The sequence below is a fragment of the Mesoplodon mirus genome (assembly GCF_964341445.2).
Source record: "Mesoplodon mirus genome assembly, chromosome: 18".
NCBI classification, from domain to species: domain Eukaryota; kingdom Metazoa; phylum Chordata; class Mammalia; order Artiodactyla; family Ziphiidae; genus Mesoplodon; species Mesoplodon mirus.
In genome coordinates this window covers 9,232,442-9,249,826 of record NC_138994.1, presented here as the reverse complement: position 1 = coordinate 9,249,826, position 17,385 = coordinate 9,232,442, and the positions used below count along the sequence as shown (strand labels likewise).

The following is a 17,385-nucleotide window of genomic DNA, read 5'->3' as shown; positions in this document are numbered from 1 at the left end:
GAAACCGTATGCCTGACATTAGGCAAGATGCCTAGATTTGCGAGGGCTGTGGTGCCTGGCAATTGCCTCTCGATGACCCTCGCTGATGTACTTTGTCCCTCACAGGCCCCTTTCGGTTTTTATTCTTTCCTCTGGAAGGGACGTGACATAAAAGTATTACATAATCTGATTCAAAACCTGGCTCTATCACCTACCAGCTATGTGATCTTGGCTAAGTTACTTGACCTCGCCGAATCTCTCTCTTCTTCTAATCGAAGAAAAGATACCCTCACTCACAGGGGTGGTTGAGAATCAAACAGCATGAAGTAAACTACCTAACACACAGTGGGCGTTCCCTTCCCCCTCTTTCCTTTCTCTGCTTGCTCAATGATTCTCAATCGTTTGTTTACTCAGCCCTTATATTTCTTCTATTTCTGCTTCCAGTCCAGCGTTCCTCTCCAGGGGAGACATCTCCTTTTCTCTGACTCCCATCATGTTTTGTTGGCTTCATCCCTTCTAATTCTAAAACCTGTTATTCTGACTGTGAAACTATGGGTTACCCTCCACCAGCTGCACTATGCCCCTACAAGGTTAAGCAAATGTGCCGAGGTCACACAGCAAATAAGAGATGGAGTAGGACTAGGACATGAGTCTCAAAGCACATCCTATGGACTTTAACTCAATATGCCTTCAGTAAACCAGTAGTGTTATAGGACAGTGGAAAGAGTAAGGATTTCAGGATTTAGTTCTGGTCTTAACTCACCACTAATGTGCTTGGGCAAGTTACTTAACTTTCTTGAGATTCAATTTCCTTATCCTCAAAATGAAGATAACAATAGTACTAAGTTCTACTTTACTAGGTTGTTGGGAGAAGAATAAGATAATGTGCATGAAAAGATACTTTTATAATTTGTATGAGTTATAAAATTCCATACAAAGAAGCATTTATTTTTATGGTTATCATGGTGGGGGGCTGGGGTACTTATCGACTAACTTGGAATACCCATCTGGTCCAGGTGATAAAAATACCTCCTATCTCAGCAGCCTGCTCCACCTAAGCTAATCATAGGAAGCCTGGTCTCCTCCAGAGGAAAAACTGTCTCTCCAAACTCAATCCCCAAATCACTACCCTCACTCCAGCCCCACTTTTGATATTAGCCAAAGGGTCCAGAGATCTAACTCTTTCCCATAACACCCCACCCAGAAGCTGGCTGGCTAGCTGTGTCTTACTGTGGCTCTCACTGAAAATGTGTTTCCTGCCTTCATGGGAGATCACCATCTCCAGAGAGATTGCCATCTCCTGGCACCACCCAATGCCTAGCTGGCCCAGATAACCACGTCAGGTATGTGATAGCAGCAAAGATCATCTCCTTTTAAGTCAAGATGAAATACAAACCCGAATAATTGCAGGCAAGAGTTTTGCTCTCCATCATGTTTCTATCTGTCTTACTCCAGGAGGGGCTCTGGAGAGCCAAAAGGGCTTCAGGCTAATGGTTTTGGCTACAAATCCATAAGGGCGAAGGTTTCCCTCTAAACCAGCAAAGCTGTATGCCTGGGCATTGCTTAACACTCTTAGATAAACTTAGTAAATGATTACTAGCCTACTAAGCTAAGATTATCATGGGTAACCACTTCCTCACTCTGTGCCTCAGTTTCTTCATCTGTAAAATGGGGTACATTATCTTCCTTTCCTTGGGGTGGTAAAGTTAGGGTTGCCTGATTTAGACATACTTTAAAGGTTATTTGCAGGATTTTGCTGAGCCCGTGGGCTCTGGGAAGCAGAAGGGGAAGGGACTGCTGAACAGATTAGTAAAGATGCAGGAGGACCAGCTTTTAAGTGCCTACTGTACATCAGGCCTGCACAACATGCCTTTGAGGTAGGAATTACTCTTCTGTTTTACAGATGAGACTTGGATAGGTTATGGGATTAAATTGGAAAAATTTAGAACATGGGTGCGTGCAACTGTATGACATGCCGAACTTACTAAGCTCCTTCACAGGCTCAATCTCATCACGACAGTAACGGTTGCAGGTATTCTCCTCGAATAGGGCTCCTCGGTTAAACTTCTTACACTCCACACACTCCCTAAAGGAGAGAGGACATAGGGATGAAGGCAGGGAAAGAACAGACCTAAATGTGTTTCAGTCTGGCTCTGCCTGCCATACACCAGGAAAACTGTTCCACCCCAGAAAACAAACACAAACCAAAACATCTGTAAGACAATCCTGGGGTCCCAGATAGTCACGTCTGGAGTTCGGGGTGGGAGTGCCCTCCTCACCTATAGGTAAGGCCAGGTAGGCAGAGGCCCCCAGTAACTTCATTAAACTTCTTTATGTCCCATCCAAGACTGTGACAGGAGGGCGAACCCTACGCCACTTCTGGGAGCCTTAAAGTCAGAAATGGTCTCATAATTTGGGGGCCCGGTGCAAAATGAAAATGTCAGGTTCCTCATTCAAAACTTAGTAGGAATTTCAAAACAGTGAGAGCAGAACATTAAACGAAGTGTAGAGCCCTTCCAAGCACGGGTTCTGTACAAATGTGCAGGTTGCACGCCCATGAATCCAGCTCTGCTTGAAGTAGTAAGAGAAACAGCCGTGCCACAGGCCTGGGCTAGCAGGGACTTCCTCTGACGCCCAGATGAGGGACATTTGCAGCGGTGAACTTCTCCTGTTTCACACAGTGTCCTCCGGAACCCCAGCCCCGCATCCCGCACAGATTCAGAACATCAGCACTGGAACACTCCCCAGGAGTCAGCTGGTTTAGCCTTCCTCCCAACTCAGGGATTCAGGATCCAGCCTAAAAGAGAGGTTTCTCCAACAGCAGTCCAGCTGGTACTACTCTGTCCCCTTCACGCTTGGCTCTACCTCCAGTTTTCCCCCAAGTTTTCAATGGAAAGAGGAAAGCTAGTCATTTGCTGTAACAGACTCCTCTCCCTAAAGCTTTGGTGAGTAAGGGAGAACCTGCATAGCCTGGGGGACCCCCAGACACTCAACTCTCTCCAACTCACGCCTCCGCCCACTCACTTCTTAAAGGTGCAGGCATCAGGGCAGGTGGGACACTTCTCACAGGTGTCCCCGTAGGAGCCCGGCTGGATGCAGACGCAGCTGCCGCATTCACACTTGCCCCGCCCGCTGCACAGCAGCCCATTGCTGGACATGCAGGTGTCCGTGCGTGTGGTACAGTTGCAGTAGTAGCCGGTCCAGTCGGAGTCACACAGGCAGTCCCCACAGCTGCACTGGCCATGGCCTGAAAACACACAGCCCAAGGGGGCAGACCAGCCAGTGAGGCCCCACCCCAGGACAGCATCCTGGCTTTACCCCTCCTCACATTGCCACACTTTCACCCCCACACTGAGCCATTAATCATCTTCTACACTGTCCTCATAGCCTCGTGCTTCTCTGCATGCTGTTCCCTATGCCTAGATGCCCTTTCATCCTGTGACCACTACCAAACTCCTACTCACCCTTTAAAGCCCAACCCAAATGTTCCTTTCCCTCCGTAACTTTTCCTGACCTCCCCAGGCCAAATCAACTGTCTGCCCATGTGCTCTCCCAGCACTTATAAATACCTCTATTTCAACCCTGATGTTCAACCCATTTGCTTGCTTATCTGTTTCTCTTTCTGGATTGTGAGCTCCCTGATGGGGGAGCACATATCATATTCATTTTTCCAACAATAGTGATTAGCATAACATCTGGTACAGAGTAGGCATGCCATTAATGTTTATTTATCCATCCATTCAACAAATATTTACTGAGCTCATACCACAACCTGCGCACTGGAGACTCAGCAGCGAACAAGACAGGCAAGGTCCCTACTATCATGGGGCTTACATCCTAGTTAAATTCCTGGAAATTCACACAAACCTCCACCAACATGTGCCCTGGGTTATATTATCATAGTATTGCAAAGGGCCGTCAGTAGGAAAGACCTATTCACTTTCCTACATGAGTATAGGAACGGGACAGAGAGACTAGGGTGGGGGGTTGGACTGCTTAAATGTAGGCATTAACTCTCAACACTATATTCCCCTAATATTCATTTACCAAGGCTTTAAAACTTGGCTCCTAAACCCTACAGAAAGGTGACTCATTCTGCAGGATTTTGAATCAGGAAGAAGTGGGTGAATCATAGAAATCTGATTGTTAATCAGAGGAAAGGCAGGGAGCAAGGGGGAAGTAACCTGAGCTGGTCTGAAAACCATGCCATTGTGTGAGCAGATGGGCCCCAAGATGGTGGAGGAGAGGGTGGTACACAGCCAAGCTCAAATAGCAACTAGCTGGCAGCCCTGTCCCCGGTGACCCCAGTGGGTCTGATAGATGTCCCTTGGCCACTATGGGTCCCTCTGGACGGGTATCACCCACTAAGGATGAGTGATACCAGCATAATCCTCTAGGAACCACACTGGCATTCAAGACTCAGACACACCTTCACTGTGTGTGTGTCTGCTTCCCGAGAAGGAAGGGAAATACAACCTCCTCTGCCCCAGCTGCCAAGGACATCTAGAGAGTAGAACTACCGGGCTGGCAGGAGGGTGGAGAAGGAAGAAAGACTGCATTCTGAGGTGGGGTTCCCTGGTAGTATAGCTTGTGGTGAGGATTCTTGCTCCAGGGACTTCCTGGGGAAGCAGAAGGGAAGGAGGGAAGCAGGACAGGGCAGGGGGCAAAGGCTGGCAGGAATGCGGTCTCATCCGGAGACTCCCCTCCGCCTGATCCCACGGTGGGCTCAGGAACGTGAACGGCACCACAGTAACCTTGAAGCAAAGGGACTGGCTTTGTGTAACCCCACTGTCCATCAGTCATTAGCCAAGCCCTGAGAGCAATCCAGCTCCTGTCAGCTGAATGTAATTCTCCAGAGAACGGGCAGCTGTGAGGTGTTATCAGTAGCCCTACCAGCCGCTGGGGGATGGGTGGGCCAGCCAGCAGAGTGGGACCCCACAGTGTCCACTACACCCAGCTTTTGGCCACACCTCCCGGATAGGGAAAAGACATCACAGAGGCCTGACAGCACTCAGAGGCCTCAGTCTCCTCTGAAACGCTTGTCCCATAGTGTTTCCTTTGTGAGGCTAAACAAAGCGATCTTTGAGAAGACGTGTGCAGGCCAGCCAGGGAGTGAGGCTGGGAGTGGAAGTGGCAGGCTGACTCCAAGGCCCCGGCAGGGTCAACCCTTAAAAGGAAGCCACAGTGTGGTAATGTCACAGGACTGGCACCCTTCCAGCAAAAGGGGTTCACAGGAAAGTCAGGGGAGGAGGGTGGGAAATGAAGAGAAAGTGTAAGAAGGAAGAGGGAGGTAGGGAAGAAGGCAGCAGGGGAGGGGCGGGGGAGGGAGGAGGAAAGGGAGGGGCGGGTGTTCCAGGTCAGAAGGAATGAAGTCACCCTCCCTATATAGCTTGACCTTCTGGGCTGGCGCCTCACTGCACCGCCCTCCTTTATAAGCCAGCCCTTCTTCTGACTTCCCACCTCCTCCAGGAAGCCGCCCAGGCCTCCCCTGTCCACAGTGAGTCTCTCTCCGGAGGACTCCTATAACACCCACTTCCGGGATCTGGGAGGTTCTGCCTCGTGCTGTGAATTCTCCTTAAGTAAGTTAATCGAGAGCAAAATTGTCTTATTCCTGCCTCTTTATCCCACAACACTACGGCACACAGCACAGAACCTGGCTCACGTGGGTGCCTGATCAATCTATGTTCATGGAGGTGGCAGGTGGAAGAGTCCCTTGAGGACAAGGACGCATGCCCTGACGTTTGAGGGGTGCTGATACCGTGCGACCACGAAGACCATGCCTCCGGTGGGGAGGAGAGGACAGGGATGTCCAGGGGCTGGAACAATGGCTGAGGCAAGTGCTCCTGCCTCATGAGCCCCTGCTTGAGCAAAGAACAGACCAGGCCAGCAGCTCTGGGCAGGGACACTGGCGAGCTGGGCTATAAGCCTGGCCAGGTCAGGAATCATGCATGAGCCCCGTTCACCCATATGGACCGAGTGCCTGGCACAGAGCAGGTACCCAAGGAGCATGTGTTCCTGAGTATCTGTCAATGGAGAATGTGATGATGGCACCACAGGGTGCAGACCTGAGGCCGGTGGGCACCCAACACCCTGGCAGGAAGGGAGAGGGAGGCCTCTGAGAAGCTGCAGCGGCTGTCCGGGGTCCCCTCATGGAATTGGCAGGAGCACACTGAGCACGGGCTGTTCTTGCACTGCTGGGAGGCAGGAACCAGCGCTGCTGACCCCGGCAGCTTTGTTTTGTGGTTTCAGTGTGGCCCGCAGCCAAAGGAAACACGCTCTGGCCAGGGTCCCTCCCACATGCCTCAATCAGACCAGGAACAATCAGGCCACAGAGGAGGAGAGGACCTCCCTCCACCCCTGGTGCCCCCGTAGGCTATGTGTAGGCCTCTCCTAGGGTAACCCTCTTCCCCTCAACCCCAAACTTCTCCTCATGGGTCTCCCATGTCAAACGTAACCATTCCCTTTGGAAACTAGAATATGATGTAAATACTATTAAATATTAGAAGGGACTGGAATTTCTGCCTCACACCCTAATTCAGATTGATCTGTGTGTATGTGTGTGTGTGTCTGTGCATATCTGATCTCTCTTTTCCATAATCTCTCTGATACCATTTTTCTCCAATCTCTCTCTCAAATTTTGTTGGCGTGAGTAAAGGAAACAACTGTATAGCACAGGGAGCTCTACCTAATGCACTGTGGTAACCTAAATGGGAGGGAGTCCAAAAGGGAGGGGATATCTGTATGTGTATCGCTGATTCATTTTGCTGTGCAGTGGAGGCTAACACTACACTGTAAAGCAACCACACTCCAATAAAAATTAATTTTAAAAAATGAGTAAATGGGCTTCCCTAGTGGCGCAGTGGTTGAGAGTCCGCCTGCCGATGCAGGGGACACGGGTTTGTGCCCCGGTCTGGGAAGATCCCACATGCCGCGGAGCAGCTGGGCCCGTGAGCCATGGCCGCTGAGCCTGTGTGTCCGGAGCCTGTGCTCCGCAAAGGGAGAGGCCACAACAGTGAGAGGCCCGCGTACCGCAAAAAAAAAACAAAAAAAAAAACGAGTAAAGGAAACAATGTTGTAGATAATAAATAGCCATTTTTGTATTACTTGGGCATGCTTTAGTATGATACACATTTACATTCCTCATCACGCTTTCTGAAAGGCTGATGTTAAAGTGAACATCTGGGTAAATTAGCTCAGCTGGTTAGAACCCCAATGCAAGTGAAGCCAATCTGGGTCATGGATTTGATCACCTCAGAAGCTGATTATAATCTCTCTTTGATTGGCCACACAATACACCCACAAACCGGTCCCAACCAATTTGCAAATATCTCCAATCTATCTCTCACAAGAGGGATTAAGCCACAGTGACTACAGCCCAGCAGAAATGTATCCCCAGTGCCCAGGAACAACTCAGACTGCCTAACTGCCTCTGGGAGTGTTGTCAGTGTGTCTGCAGATAAAGATTACATTCACATTAGCTGGACTTCTTCTAGCTGGCGAAGTACCCCAGGAGTGGGCTTTGGGGCAATGTGAAACCAGCTTCAGGTTACCAGTGGGCCTCAAGATTTTACTGAATTTTGTAATGAGAAGGGCAAAACTCAGTACCCTGCAGGTAGAAGGACTCAAATTCATAACCCCCAATCTGCAGGCTGGGACTCTCTATGGCAGTGCTATCCAATAAACATCTGTGCTGTCCAAAAGGGCAGCCGCTAGCCACATGTGGCTCCTGAGCGACAGAGAAATGAAATTTTTTATTTTTTATTGGATTTGATTTAGATTTAAATGTACTTAAACTTTCCTCTTGATTAATTTAAATTTAAATAACCACCATATTGGACAATAGCGATCTAGAGTACAAAAAGTAATAGTGTATCAATAGTGATAACAAAATAGTACCAACATTTAATAAGAGCTCACTGTTTTCCAGTCATTGTCCTAAGTATACTGGCACATTAAATGTGCTCCAATATCTTGCATATACACTACTATTTTCCACGTCTTTTGTGATGAAAAAATAAATTCAAGTAAAATAATTGTTTGAAAATAAATAAATAACGGTTACTAACTTCACTGCATATTCTGACATCATGTAGTTTCCAAACCTATATATACTAAAAATTTAATTACCATCTGTCAGTGATTTTTTTTTTTTAAGGAAACTCCATACTGTTCTCCATAGTGGCTGTATCAATTTACATTTCCACGAACAGTGCAAGAAGGTTCCCTTTTCTCCACACCCTCTCCACCATTTGTTGTTTGTAGATTTTCTGATGATGCCCATTCTAACTGGTGTGAGGTGATACCTCACTGTAGTTTTTTGTTTTTTTTTTTTAGTTTCTGCTTTATAACAAATTTAATCAGTTATACATATACATATGTTCCCATATCCCCTCCCTTTTGCGTCTCCCTCCCACCCTCCTTATCCCACCCCTCAAGGCGGTCACAAAGCACCGAGCTGATCTCCCTGTGCTATGCGGCTGCTTCCCACTAGCTAGCTACCTTACGTTTGGTAGTGTATATATGTCCATGCCGCTCTTCCGCTCTGTCACAGCTTACCCTTCCCCCTCCCCATATCCTCAAGTCCATTCTCTAGTAGGTCTGTGTCTTTATTCCTGTCTTACCCCTATGTTCTTCATGACATTTTTTTTCTTAAATTCCATATATATGTGTCAGCATACAGTATTTGTCTTTCTCTTTCTGACTTACTTCACTCTGTATGACAGACTCTAGGTCCATCTACCTCATTACAAATAGCTCAATTTCGTTTCTTTTTATGGCTGAGTAATATTCCATTGTATATATGTGCCACATCTCCTTTATCCATTCATCCGATGTCAGTGATTTTTTTTAAACTTAAAAAGGGGTTGGTCCATACCCTCGAAAAGATTAGGAACCAGTGACAAAATACTAGCAGAAGGGCAGATGAAGGAAAAGAAAAAAACGATCTTCACTTTCAAGTTTCCCCACGTCTCCCTACCCTCTTCTAGGAGAGAAGCCCCTGGAAGCAGATGCTCATTTTTCTTCCTTGCGCCCCTCGAGCAAGGGCAGAGGGAGCTGAGAGGATTAAAGAGAAACTCATTTCTGTTTCCTGCCATTGGAGTGGCACACCATCTACCCGCTCTGCCCCCGGGCCTTCCTGTGCCCACCTCAAGCCCTGGCCTGCATCCATTTCCAGAGGCTGCAGATGTGTGAGTGTGGGGGGGTACCAGGACGGGAGGGGTGTGCAGTTCTACTCACCTGAGCACATCTCCCCCTTGTAGCGGACACAGGAGAAGTCATCACACTCGCAGTACTTGCCCGTGATCTTGCCAAAGTCACTGCTATGGCAGACGCACTGGCCACAGAGACACTCGCCCCGCTGGCTGCAGATGGGCTGGCCTTCCCGGGGGCTACACTCGTCCTGCTGGGAGGGACGGTAGTCCTCTTCTGAGCACTCACACTGGGACCCCAGCCAGCCAGGCCCGCAGCGGCACACCCCACACTCAAAGGTCCCGTTGCCGTTGTTGCAGTGGTGGCTGTGAGGTTCAGCCTGGGCCTGGCAGGCACAGTCACAGTCGAAGGTGACCTGGATGGTGAGGCTGTCTTTGAAGCCCACAGGCTTGATGGTGAAGGACTTCTCCTTCTCCTGGGGGCAGCCACGCACCTTGGCCTCAATGCTGAAGCTCACCTGGATGGAAAGTAAGATCGCATTCAGACACAGGTGGACCCTGTTGACACTCCAGCCCTGGAGGGAAAGAAGCTCTTCCCTGCCCTGCCCAGGAATACCCAAACTGGGGGTCCTGTCCCCCAGCAAGCTGGAGTTCCTCAGCCTTCCCACCACCACGGTCTGCAAAGCCAAAGCAAGAGCCTGGGGATAGTTGTGCAGTTGGGGCATATCTGGCTGGGTGTAGACATGGTTTACAATCACGAGATCGCTTTTTTCTAAAATTCCATACGTGAAAATAAACCAGCTCAAGCAGAAAAGAACCTTTGATCTTGCAAATGCTCTGCCGTGGCCAAATAAGCTAGCGGGACTGATTACATAATATCCTCAAGATATACAAAGCACTATTTCACACCAACAGTGGCCAACCACAGGCTCAGTCTACTGTGCAATTTCCACAAAACATTTCATCACTTATGCAATCAAACATGTTCCAGGCCAGTATTTTTTACACAGGGTATGTGCACATGTGCTTAGAAGATAGAGAGATGGATGGATGGAAACAGATATATAGACAGAGATGATGTAGATACAGATGATATAGCTATAGATAGCCCCTCTTTTTTTCCACTCCTTTCACCAACCCCTCTCCCCTAAGGCAGAAGCAGAGAAGAACCAGCCACTAAGGAAGGAAAACTACAGACGGACTGGAGAGGCAAAATGAACATTTGCATTCTGACGTTCCAGGAGGGTGGGTATTTTGTGTGTGTATGTGTTTTTTTTCCTTTTAATTTTTATTGGGGTATAATTGATTTAAAATGTTGTGTTCGTTTCGAGGGTGGCTATTTTTGCCTATTCTGTTTGCTGCCAAATCTTCAGCAGCTGGAACAATGCCTGGCACAAAGTCGGTGGTCAATGAATATTTATAGATGACACTGCCATTTTACCTTGTGAAGCAAAGAAAGGCATTACCTTAGGGGAGGCTGGAGAGCCGTTAGGGGCTGAAGGTGGAAATATTTTCATTTGCAATCAACTGTGCATAAACAGAGGTAACCTAAATGCAAGTTTTTAAAAATCCTGATGGTGAAGTTACTTAATGGATAGAGAAGGTTTAGGCAACAGAAGCCTCAGAGGAAAAGGCTGGCAGCTCCATTACACCTAACTTGTAAGGACATTCAGAAAGAAGGTACAGGGAAGGAAGGGGTGGGTGCCCACAGACGCTCTGGGGCAGAGGCTAAGGTCAGAGCTGCAGCCTCAGCCCCTGCCCAGCCCACCTCACCGTGTCTCCAATCTTGAGTCCGACACAAGACTTAAGGCCTGGGATGACCTCGTTGTTGAGACAGGTGGCGTTGAAGGATAAGGACAACTCCTCAGGGAGGTCACGCACTTCCAGCTCTACTTTAGAGCGGATTTTCTGAGCAGAAAAGGGCAAGAGAAGATAAGAAAATGGGCTGCGAGGAAATGAGTAGGAGCCAGTTACATCCCAAGCAAAACCTCCCAGATGGTCCTGGACTCACCTGCAGTGCCAGATGCTGAGGTCCACCTGCAAACTGCCAGAGCATCCCTAGGAGCCTGTTTCCTGCTATATTTCCAGCCCAAGAACTGCTCTCTCTCTTTCTCCACTTGCTTCTAGGTGAGTCTGGGTAAAATCTAAACCAGCTACGCCCTCCTGCAGGCCTCACGGAAGTGCAAGAAGGGAGCACTAATACTGGTCACCTTGGCTAGTAGCACTTTCTACCTGATTTTTCATCAACCTCACATTCCCCATGGTTCAGCTCCCTCTTTGCTCTATTGTTGGGGCCCAGATCTCCATCACTCTGCACCCGCCCCCCTCAATTTCAGAGCCCTGCTCTTCCTCATCACCATCCCCACCCTCTCTTTCTCTTCCACCTTCTCTAAGCTCTTCCCCCATTGTTCCTAAGCCTCCTTAGCATTCCTTTCTGAGCCGTTTCTATCTCAGAAGGCTGCCGTCCTCCCAGCGCTGGCTATCACTTCCTGGCCTCTGGAAGAATAAGAGGAAGGCAGTGAAAGCTGCATGGTGGATGTGCAGCCAGGACTCCCAAATCTGAGCGCTCCTGGGTAATGCCAAGTGAAGTGGTCTCTTAGGCCCATTCCCAGTGTAAGACACTTACCCCGTAAGCATCAACAATGAGCTGGAGGACATTGCTGGAATCAGTAGACAGAACCCCCACTGTGGTCCCTGGGATGAGCTCACTATAGTTCTAGAAAGGAAGACAAAGATGTCCGGGGATGACTGATGAAGCTGGTGGTCTCCAAAAGCCCTCCCCAAATCAGATTGAGGGTCTTGAAATGAAACTTGAGGGAAGGATGGGATATTTTACTTGTCACTGCCAGGAATATATGTAGCAGTTTTTCAGCACTGAGCAAAATTATAGACAACCTCTCACACCCCTATCTCCCCCTGAATTACTCACACCCCTCTCCCCACTGAATTACTCCCCTCCACCACTGCAAACATCAACACCCCTATCCTGCTAGGTTCAAAGTTGGAGGAGAGAGACCGTCGAGAGGAATCATGAGCTCCTGGGTCTTTCCCAGTTAGGGAGCATGGCCAGAGCTGGTGTGGGCTGGTTCCCTGAGACAAGTCCACCCATCACAGGCCCCACTCCCACTCCAGGAAGCCCCAAAGGCATAGTCACCTGGTAGAGATTCACTACATTTTCAGTCACTGCAAAGATCAAATTGATGTTTTTCTGGGACAGCTTCTCGGTCATCAGCCCCAGAGAGGGATAATCCTATGAAAAGAGAGGATGTGGAGGTTAGTTAAGAAGTCTATTCACATACATCCATGGATTCTAAGCCTTAGGACTTGGGTGATTTGGGCCATGGCTCTGACAGTGGTGGGACTTAGACCTTTTCACCCCATGACAATGTGAGGCAAACACAAACCCAGTTGTGAGCTCTAAGGATAGACAAAGAGGTACAGGCTGGTAGTGCCAAAACTAAGCACCTCTGTTTTCCTACTCAAATTCAGTGTATTCGTACCAAGGAGCAGCTTCCCTGGGTCAGGTACTGCCAGACCTCATTGTTTTGAAGCTTCCTCCCATTTTGCAGCTACTGACAAATGCCTTGGGTTGTTGCTTGCAATCCTTCACCATGTGGTCTCAACCTTCCTTTCCAATCATTCACCTCTCTCCCCCTTCTACTTACCACTGAGCTGGCCCACTGTCTTTCTCCCACCTCGAGTGGCCTTCTTTTTGGTAATCCTCCTCCTTCCTTAGGATCCAGCTCAGGTCCCACCTTCTCGAGGAGGCCTTCCCTGATCATCCCAGTTCATGATGAGCTTTCCTCTTTTGAATACCTAAAATCCTCATCAACTATTCTAGCCAGTTAGCAGTAATCATGCATCTTCTGTTACTGGTACCACATCTCCTCGACTAAACCAAAATCTCCCTAAGGATGGGACCTTCTATAGTCTTGTTATCTCCCTTGGCCCCTGGTAAGGCCCTGCATAGACTAGGTGTCAATCGTTACAGACTTGCCCATTGCCTGGTAGTGCTCAACCTGTATATGGCTGACACCAAAGAATTCAAGTCAAAATGGGGGTGCTGGTAAATTATGAACATGTCCCTGGGATCCTAGACCTTTCAGGGAGCTCATAAGATCATGCAACTCAGGTTCCTTTTCACAAATATACCTTTAAGCCACCTAGATGAGGTAGTTGCTATATTGTGTTTCAGAAATGAAAAGTTCACACCTCCCTCTAGATACTCAGAGTATCAGCATCCTGCAGGGCTCTACGTTTTCTTTATGGCTTACTGCAATTTCTCCTGTTTCAATGTAAACTCCTCTCCTCTTACTTAACCTTCTATGGTTAAATAAAAACAAGTTATACAGAAAACAACTTGTAAGAAGTCTTCTCATACAGAGCAGTGATTACCAGAGGGGAAGGGGTTGTGGGGAGGGAGAAATAGGTAAAGGGGATCAACTGTATGGTGACAGATGGAAACTAAATTTTTGGTGGTGAGCACACTGTAGCATACACCAAAGTAGAAATATAATGTTGTACCCATGAGACATATAATGTTATAAACCAATGTTACCTCAATAAAAAATAAATTTTAAAAAAAAGTCTTCTCATGTATCAGCTAAACCATCCTTTAGCCTTCTTTTATTCCAGCTAAATGACTCTGAGCCCTTTAATGTTTCCTCACAGGACTGGCTTTCTATGCTTTTGATGATCTTTGTCTCTTTTTCCTCTGTCTTCTTCCAATAACCACAAGTGAGCATGATATTCCAAGAAGGGGCTAATCCATGCACAGTCGACAGGATGGCCTGCTTTCCAGCTGGACCTGCAAAAGTCCTCTGGGTCCATTCTGGATGCCATGATGATGATGCTGGTGCTGGAGGCAGTGGTAACACCGACCACAGTCAGGACCATCTCTAATGGCTGTACGGGTGGTACCCTGGATGAGGGTGTCCAGTAGGTGGGAAAGGTGAGGACGAGCTGAAAAGAGCCCTGAGCCTTGCCCAGAGGAAGGGCTGCCATTTTCATATTCACACAAAGACTCTGCCTGGGTAAGGGCAGTCCTGGCCATAGTGAATAGGAACCATAGGTGGTACCGAGAATCTCACCATGGTAGTAGAGGCAGCATAATGGTTGTCACTGCCCACATGACACTGCCCATCATTGGGCTGGACAATGCCAGCCAGCCTTCCATCCAGCGCTATATGGGTCTTGGCATCAGTGGTAAACACCAGCAAGTGGGAGGCATCATTCCTCCAGCCAATCTTCTCCTGTTAAAAAAAAAAAAAAGGCAAAAGAGAGACAGCGACTTTAGCCATGTCACTGGTACAAAACAAAGACCCAAGAAGCTCCCCATCTGAAGGGCTAGACAAGTTGTCTTGGAGAAGCACCTCAGTCCTAGTCCTTGGAACATAAGCTGGAGTTTTCCAACTCAGGGGTTTCTGTTCTCTTAGGAAAACAGTCTCAGGGCTCATTAGTTCAAGCAGCTGAAAGACACCTACTTCAACTCCAAATAGAACTTCTTCAATGATAATCACATGGCCCATCTAGAAACCCATCTGCATCTGCAGACCTGGGTTGGGTTAGAAGAAATCCGATCTGGACATCTGCCCACTTTGCTGAGGTTAAGTGAACCCAGCCTTGACTCTGATACACTTCCAGAGAAGATCCTCTCCCCAGAAAACATCTGGGACCACTGAGGTTCAAAAAAGTATCAGCTCATGGGCTTCCCTGGTGGCGCAGTGGTTGAGAGTCCGCCTGCCGATGCAGGGGACGCGGGTTCGTGCCCCGGTCCGGGAAGATCCCACATGCCGCAGAGCGGCTGGGCCCGTGAGCCATGGCCGCTGAGCCTGCGCGTCCGGAGCCTGTGCTCCGCAACGGGAGAGGCCACAGCAGTGAGAGGCCCGCGTACCGCAAAAAAAAAAAAAAAAAGAAAGAAAAAAGTATCAGCTCTGGCCAGGGAGCGGATACAAGCAGAGGCTGCTGATCAGGAGCAACTTGCTGCTCAAATTGTACAAAGCTCTATTTAGTTCCTGTCTCGTATTTCACATAGAAATCCCCACAGTTGAGCCACCTCCTTCCCCGTTTTGATCTGCACCACCCACACCTGGCACTCCATGCCCTCCAAACTCACATCACAGACGGTAGCCTGCATAATGGCATCAAAGCCACCCTCTGGGGCATCTCGGTTTCGTGACACACTCTGCTTCTTCACCTCCTCATTAAAACGGGTCACCTGGTCCGTTAGCGTCAGCACATGTTTGTAGCCAAACATGGGCAAACAGGTGGTCTTCATACTGGGGAGGGAAGGAATGATTTAAGCAGACATCTGATGGAAAAGGCTGCATGGGGAGTGGGAGGGAAAAGAGGGGGACAGATATAGACAGTGGAATGCCCAGGCGAGTTCTATACAACTACCATTACCCAGACAGTTTAGACTCCAAATCCTTCAAATTACCTAGGCATCACATTGACCTAATCTCCAGCTAGATCAGAGGATAAGGGAGTGAACTGTGGAACCAGACTCCCTGGGTTCAAATCCCAGCTCCTTGACTTACTAGTCATGGAACCCTAGGCAAGCTTCTCTACACCTAACCTATAAAGAAATGGGGACATGATAACACATATCTCATAAGAGTTGTGAGGCTTAAATGAGTTAATAGATGTAAAGCTTTGAAATCACAGTGAGGCTCTAGTTGTTGTTGCTATCACTTTATACTTCACACTTCTCTCAAGTAACATTAACACAACAACAAAGCAAAAGTTCATCAATAACTTAATGTCCCTGAACTATCAATAAATTGATAGATCTGTGCCGAACAGGAGCATTTCTGTCCCCAGTCCAATGGTTTGTTGAATTGATGGCTGACACAATTTCTGGGGAACCTTACAATCCAGACAGAAGGTTAAAAAGGCACATCATATAACTCTCGAATCTAAAAAGTAAATTCATACCTTGTCAGGCTTGGTAACCCTCATTTTAAATTATAATCCATGGATTTGCATAGTCTCCAACAAATAAATAAGCCATTCAGTCGTAAGTCAAACTCTCAACAGAGGGACACATCAACTTATGCTATTAGGGGGTTCAACAAATATCATTTCCACTCTTTCCTATTTCTCTAGGACTTAATTCCTTGCATTTTAACCCTGCAGGACTCATAGTCTGGATAACGAGGACAATGATGACAATAGCAATGGAATCAATCATTCTGAAATCATAACTCCTCTATCTACTTATACTATTTATTCGTGGCCTAGACCAAGAAGCTGATGGATTTCCTTTCTACATCTCCAAACAGCCTTGGACTCTATTAATACAACACTCCAGATCAATGGGTTGGCCCACTTGCCAGACAGGGAGACCATGGTAGAGAGGAGATATGATTTGGCCAGAAGGCAGCCAACAAAGCTACCCTAGACTAGAAAGAGGAAGCAGGACTTGGATTTGTCTGGGGCAATGGGGAGAGATGCTGCCCTGGCTTCTAGAAGAGAGACTTACTCATAGCAGGGGTTTCTGAGGGCCTCTGGTGGGGAGATGTACATGTATGGTGAAACGGGCTTGTCCACAAAGGCCCCGAAGCCAATCCGCAGGTTACTGGTGAGCTTACGCATCTGGGAGGCCAGCTTGGTTCCCAGGTTCTGGATGCTCCACAGATCATCCTTCATGGAATAAGACAGGTCCATTAAGTAGTAGATGTCCACAGGGTAATCCTCCACCTGCCGAACTTGGACGGAGAAATTCTTCGAATCATCTGCAAGGCAGAAGGACGTTAATTCTTCCCCTCTTCTCCCTCTAAGACTTAAGTAGATCTGGACACAGCTGGGATGAAGTACCTTTTTTTTTTTTTTTTTTTTTTGCCGCACCACTTGTCTTGCGGGATCTTAGTTCCGCGACCAGGGATTGAACCCGGGACCTGGCAGTGAAAGCGCCAAGCCTTAACCACTGGACCTCCAGGGAATTCCCTGAAGTAACTTTTTAATCAAACCAAACTTGAAAGCCCTGGTCCCTTTTCCTCTCCCCTTGCAATTCTATTCCTCTTCCAATCTCTTGACCCTCCTATTTTTAACCTCTTCTTTTCCATTCTAAAAGTCTCCACCCTCTCTAAATCCTCATCTGTCTAGTCCTCTGGGTCCCAAGGGTCTACCACCCTGAATCACAGAAGTGTTGGCAGTTATTACACTTCAGACTCTGTAAAAGGTAGGAACTATGTCCCACCCTTCTCTGAATCCCATAGTTACCAATATACGCCTTGCACGTAGAAGGTACTTTCTT

At 47.9% G+C, this 17,385-nt stretch overlaps 1 protein-coding gene across 1 annotated transcript in view; it reads right to left on the bottom strand.

Annotated features, from left to right (window-relative positions):
- Window positions 1-17,385, bottom strand: part of ITGB3 (integrin subunit beta 3) — a gene marked incomplete at its 5' end in the record, with an annotated part of 52,084 nt that overhangs the window by 10,214 nt on the left and 24,485 nt on the right. The window contains 9 exon segments of the mRNA XM_082604956.1: window positions 1,965-2,065; window positions 3,004-3,226; window positions 9,217-9,646; window positions 10,902-11,036; window positions 11,755-11,844; window positions 12,283-12,378; window positions 14,219-14,380; window positions 15,244-15,406; window positions 16,612-16,864. Coding sequence (XP_082461082.1) covers window positions 1,965-2,065; window positions 3,004-3,226; window positions 9,217-9,646; window positions 10,902-11,036; window positions 11,755-11,844; window positions 12,283-12,378; window positions 14,219-14,380; window positions 15,244-15,406; window positions 16,612-16,864 — 1,653 coding nt within the window.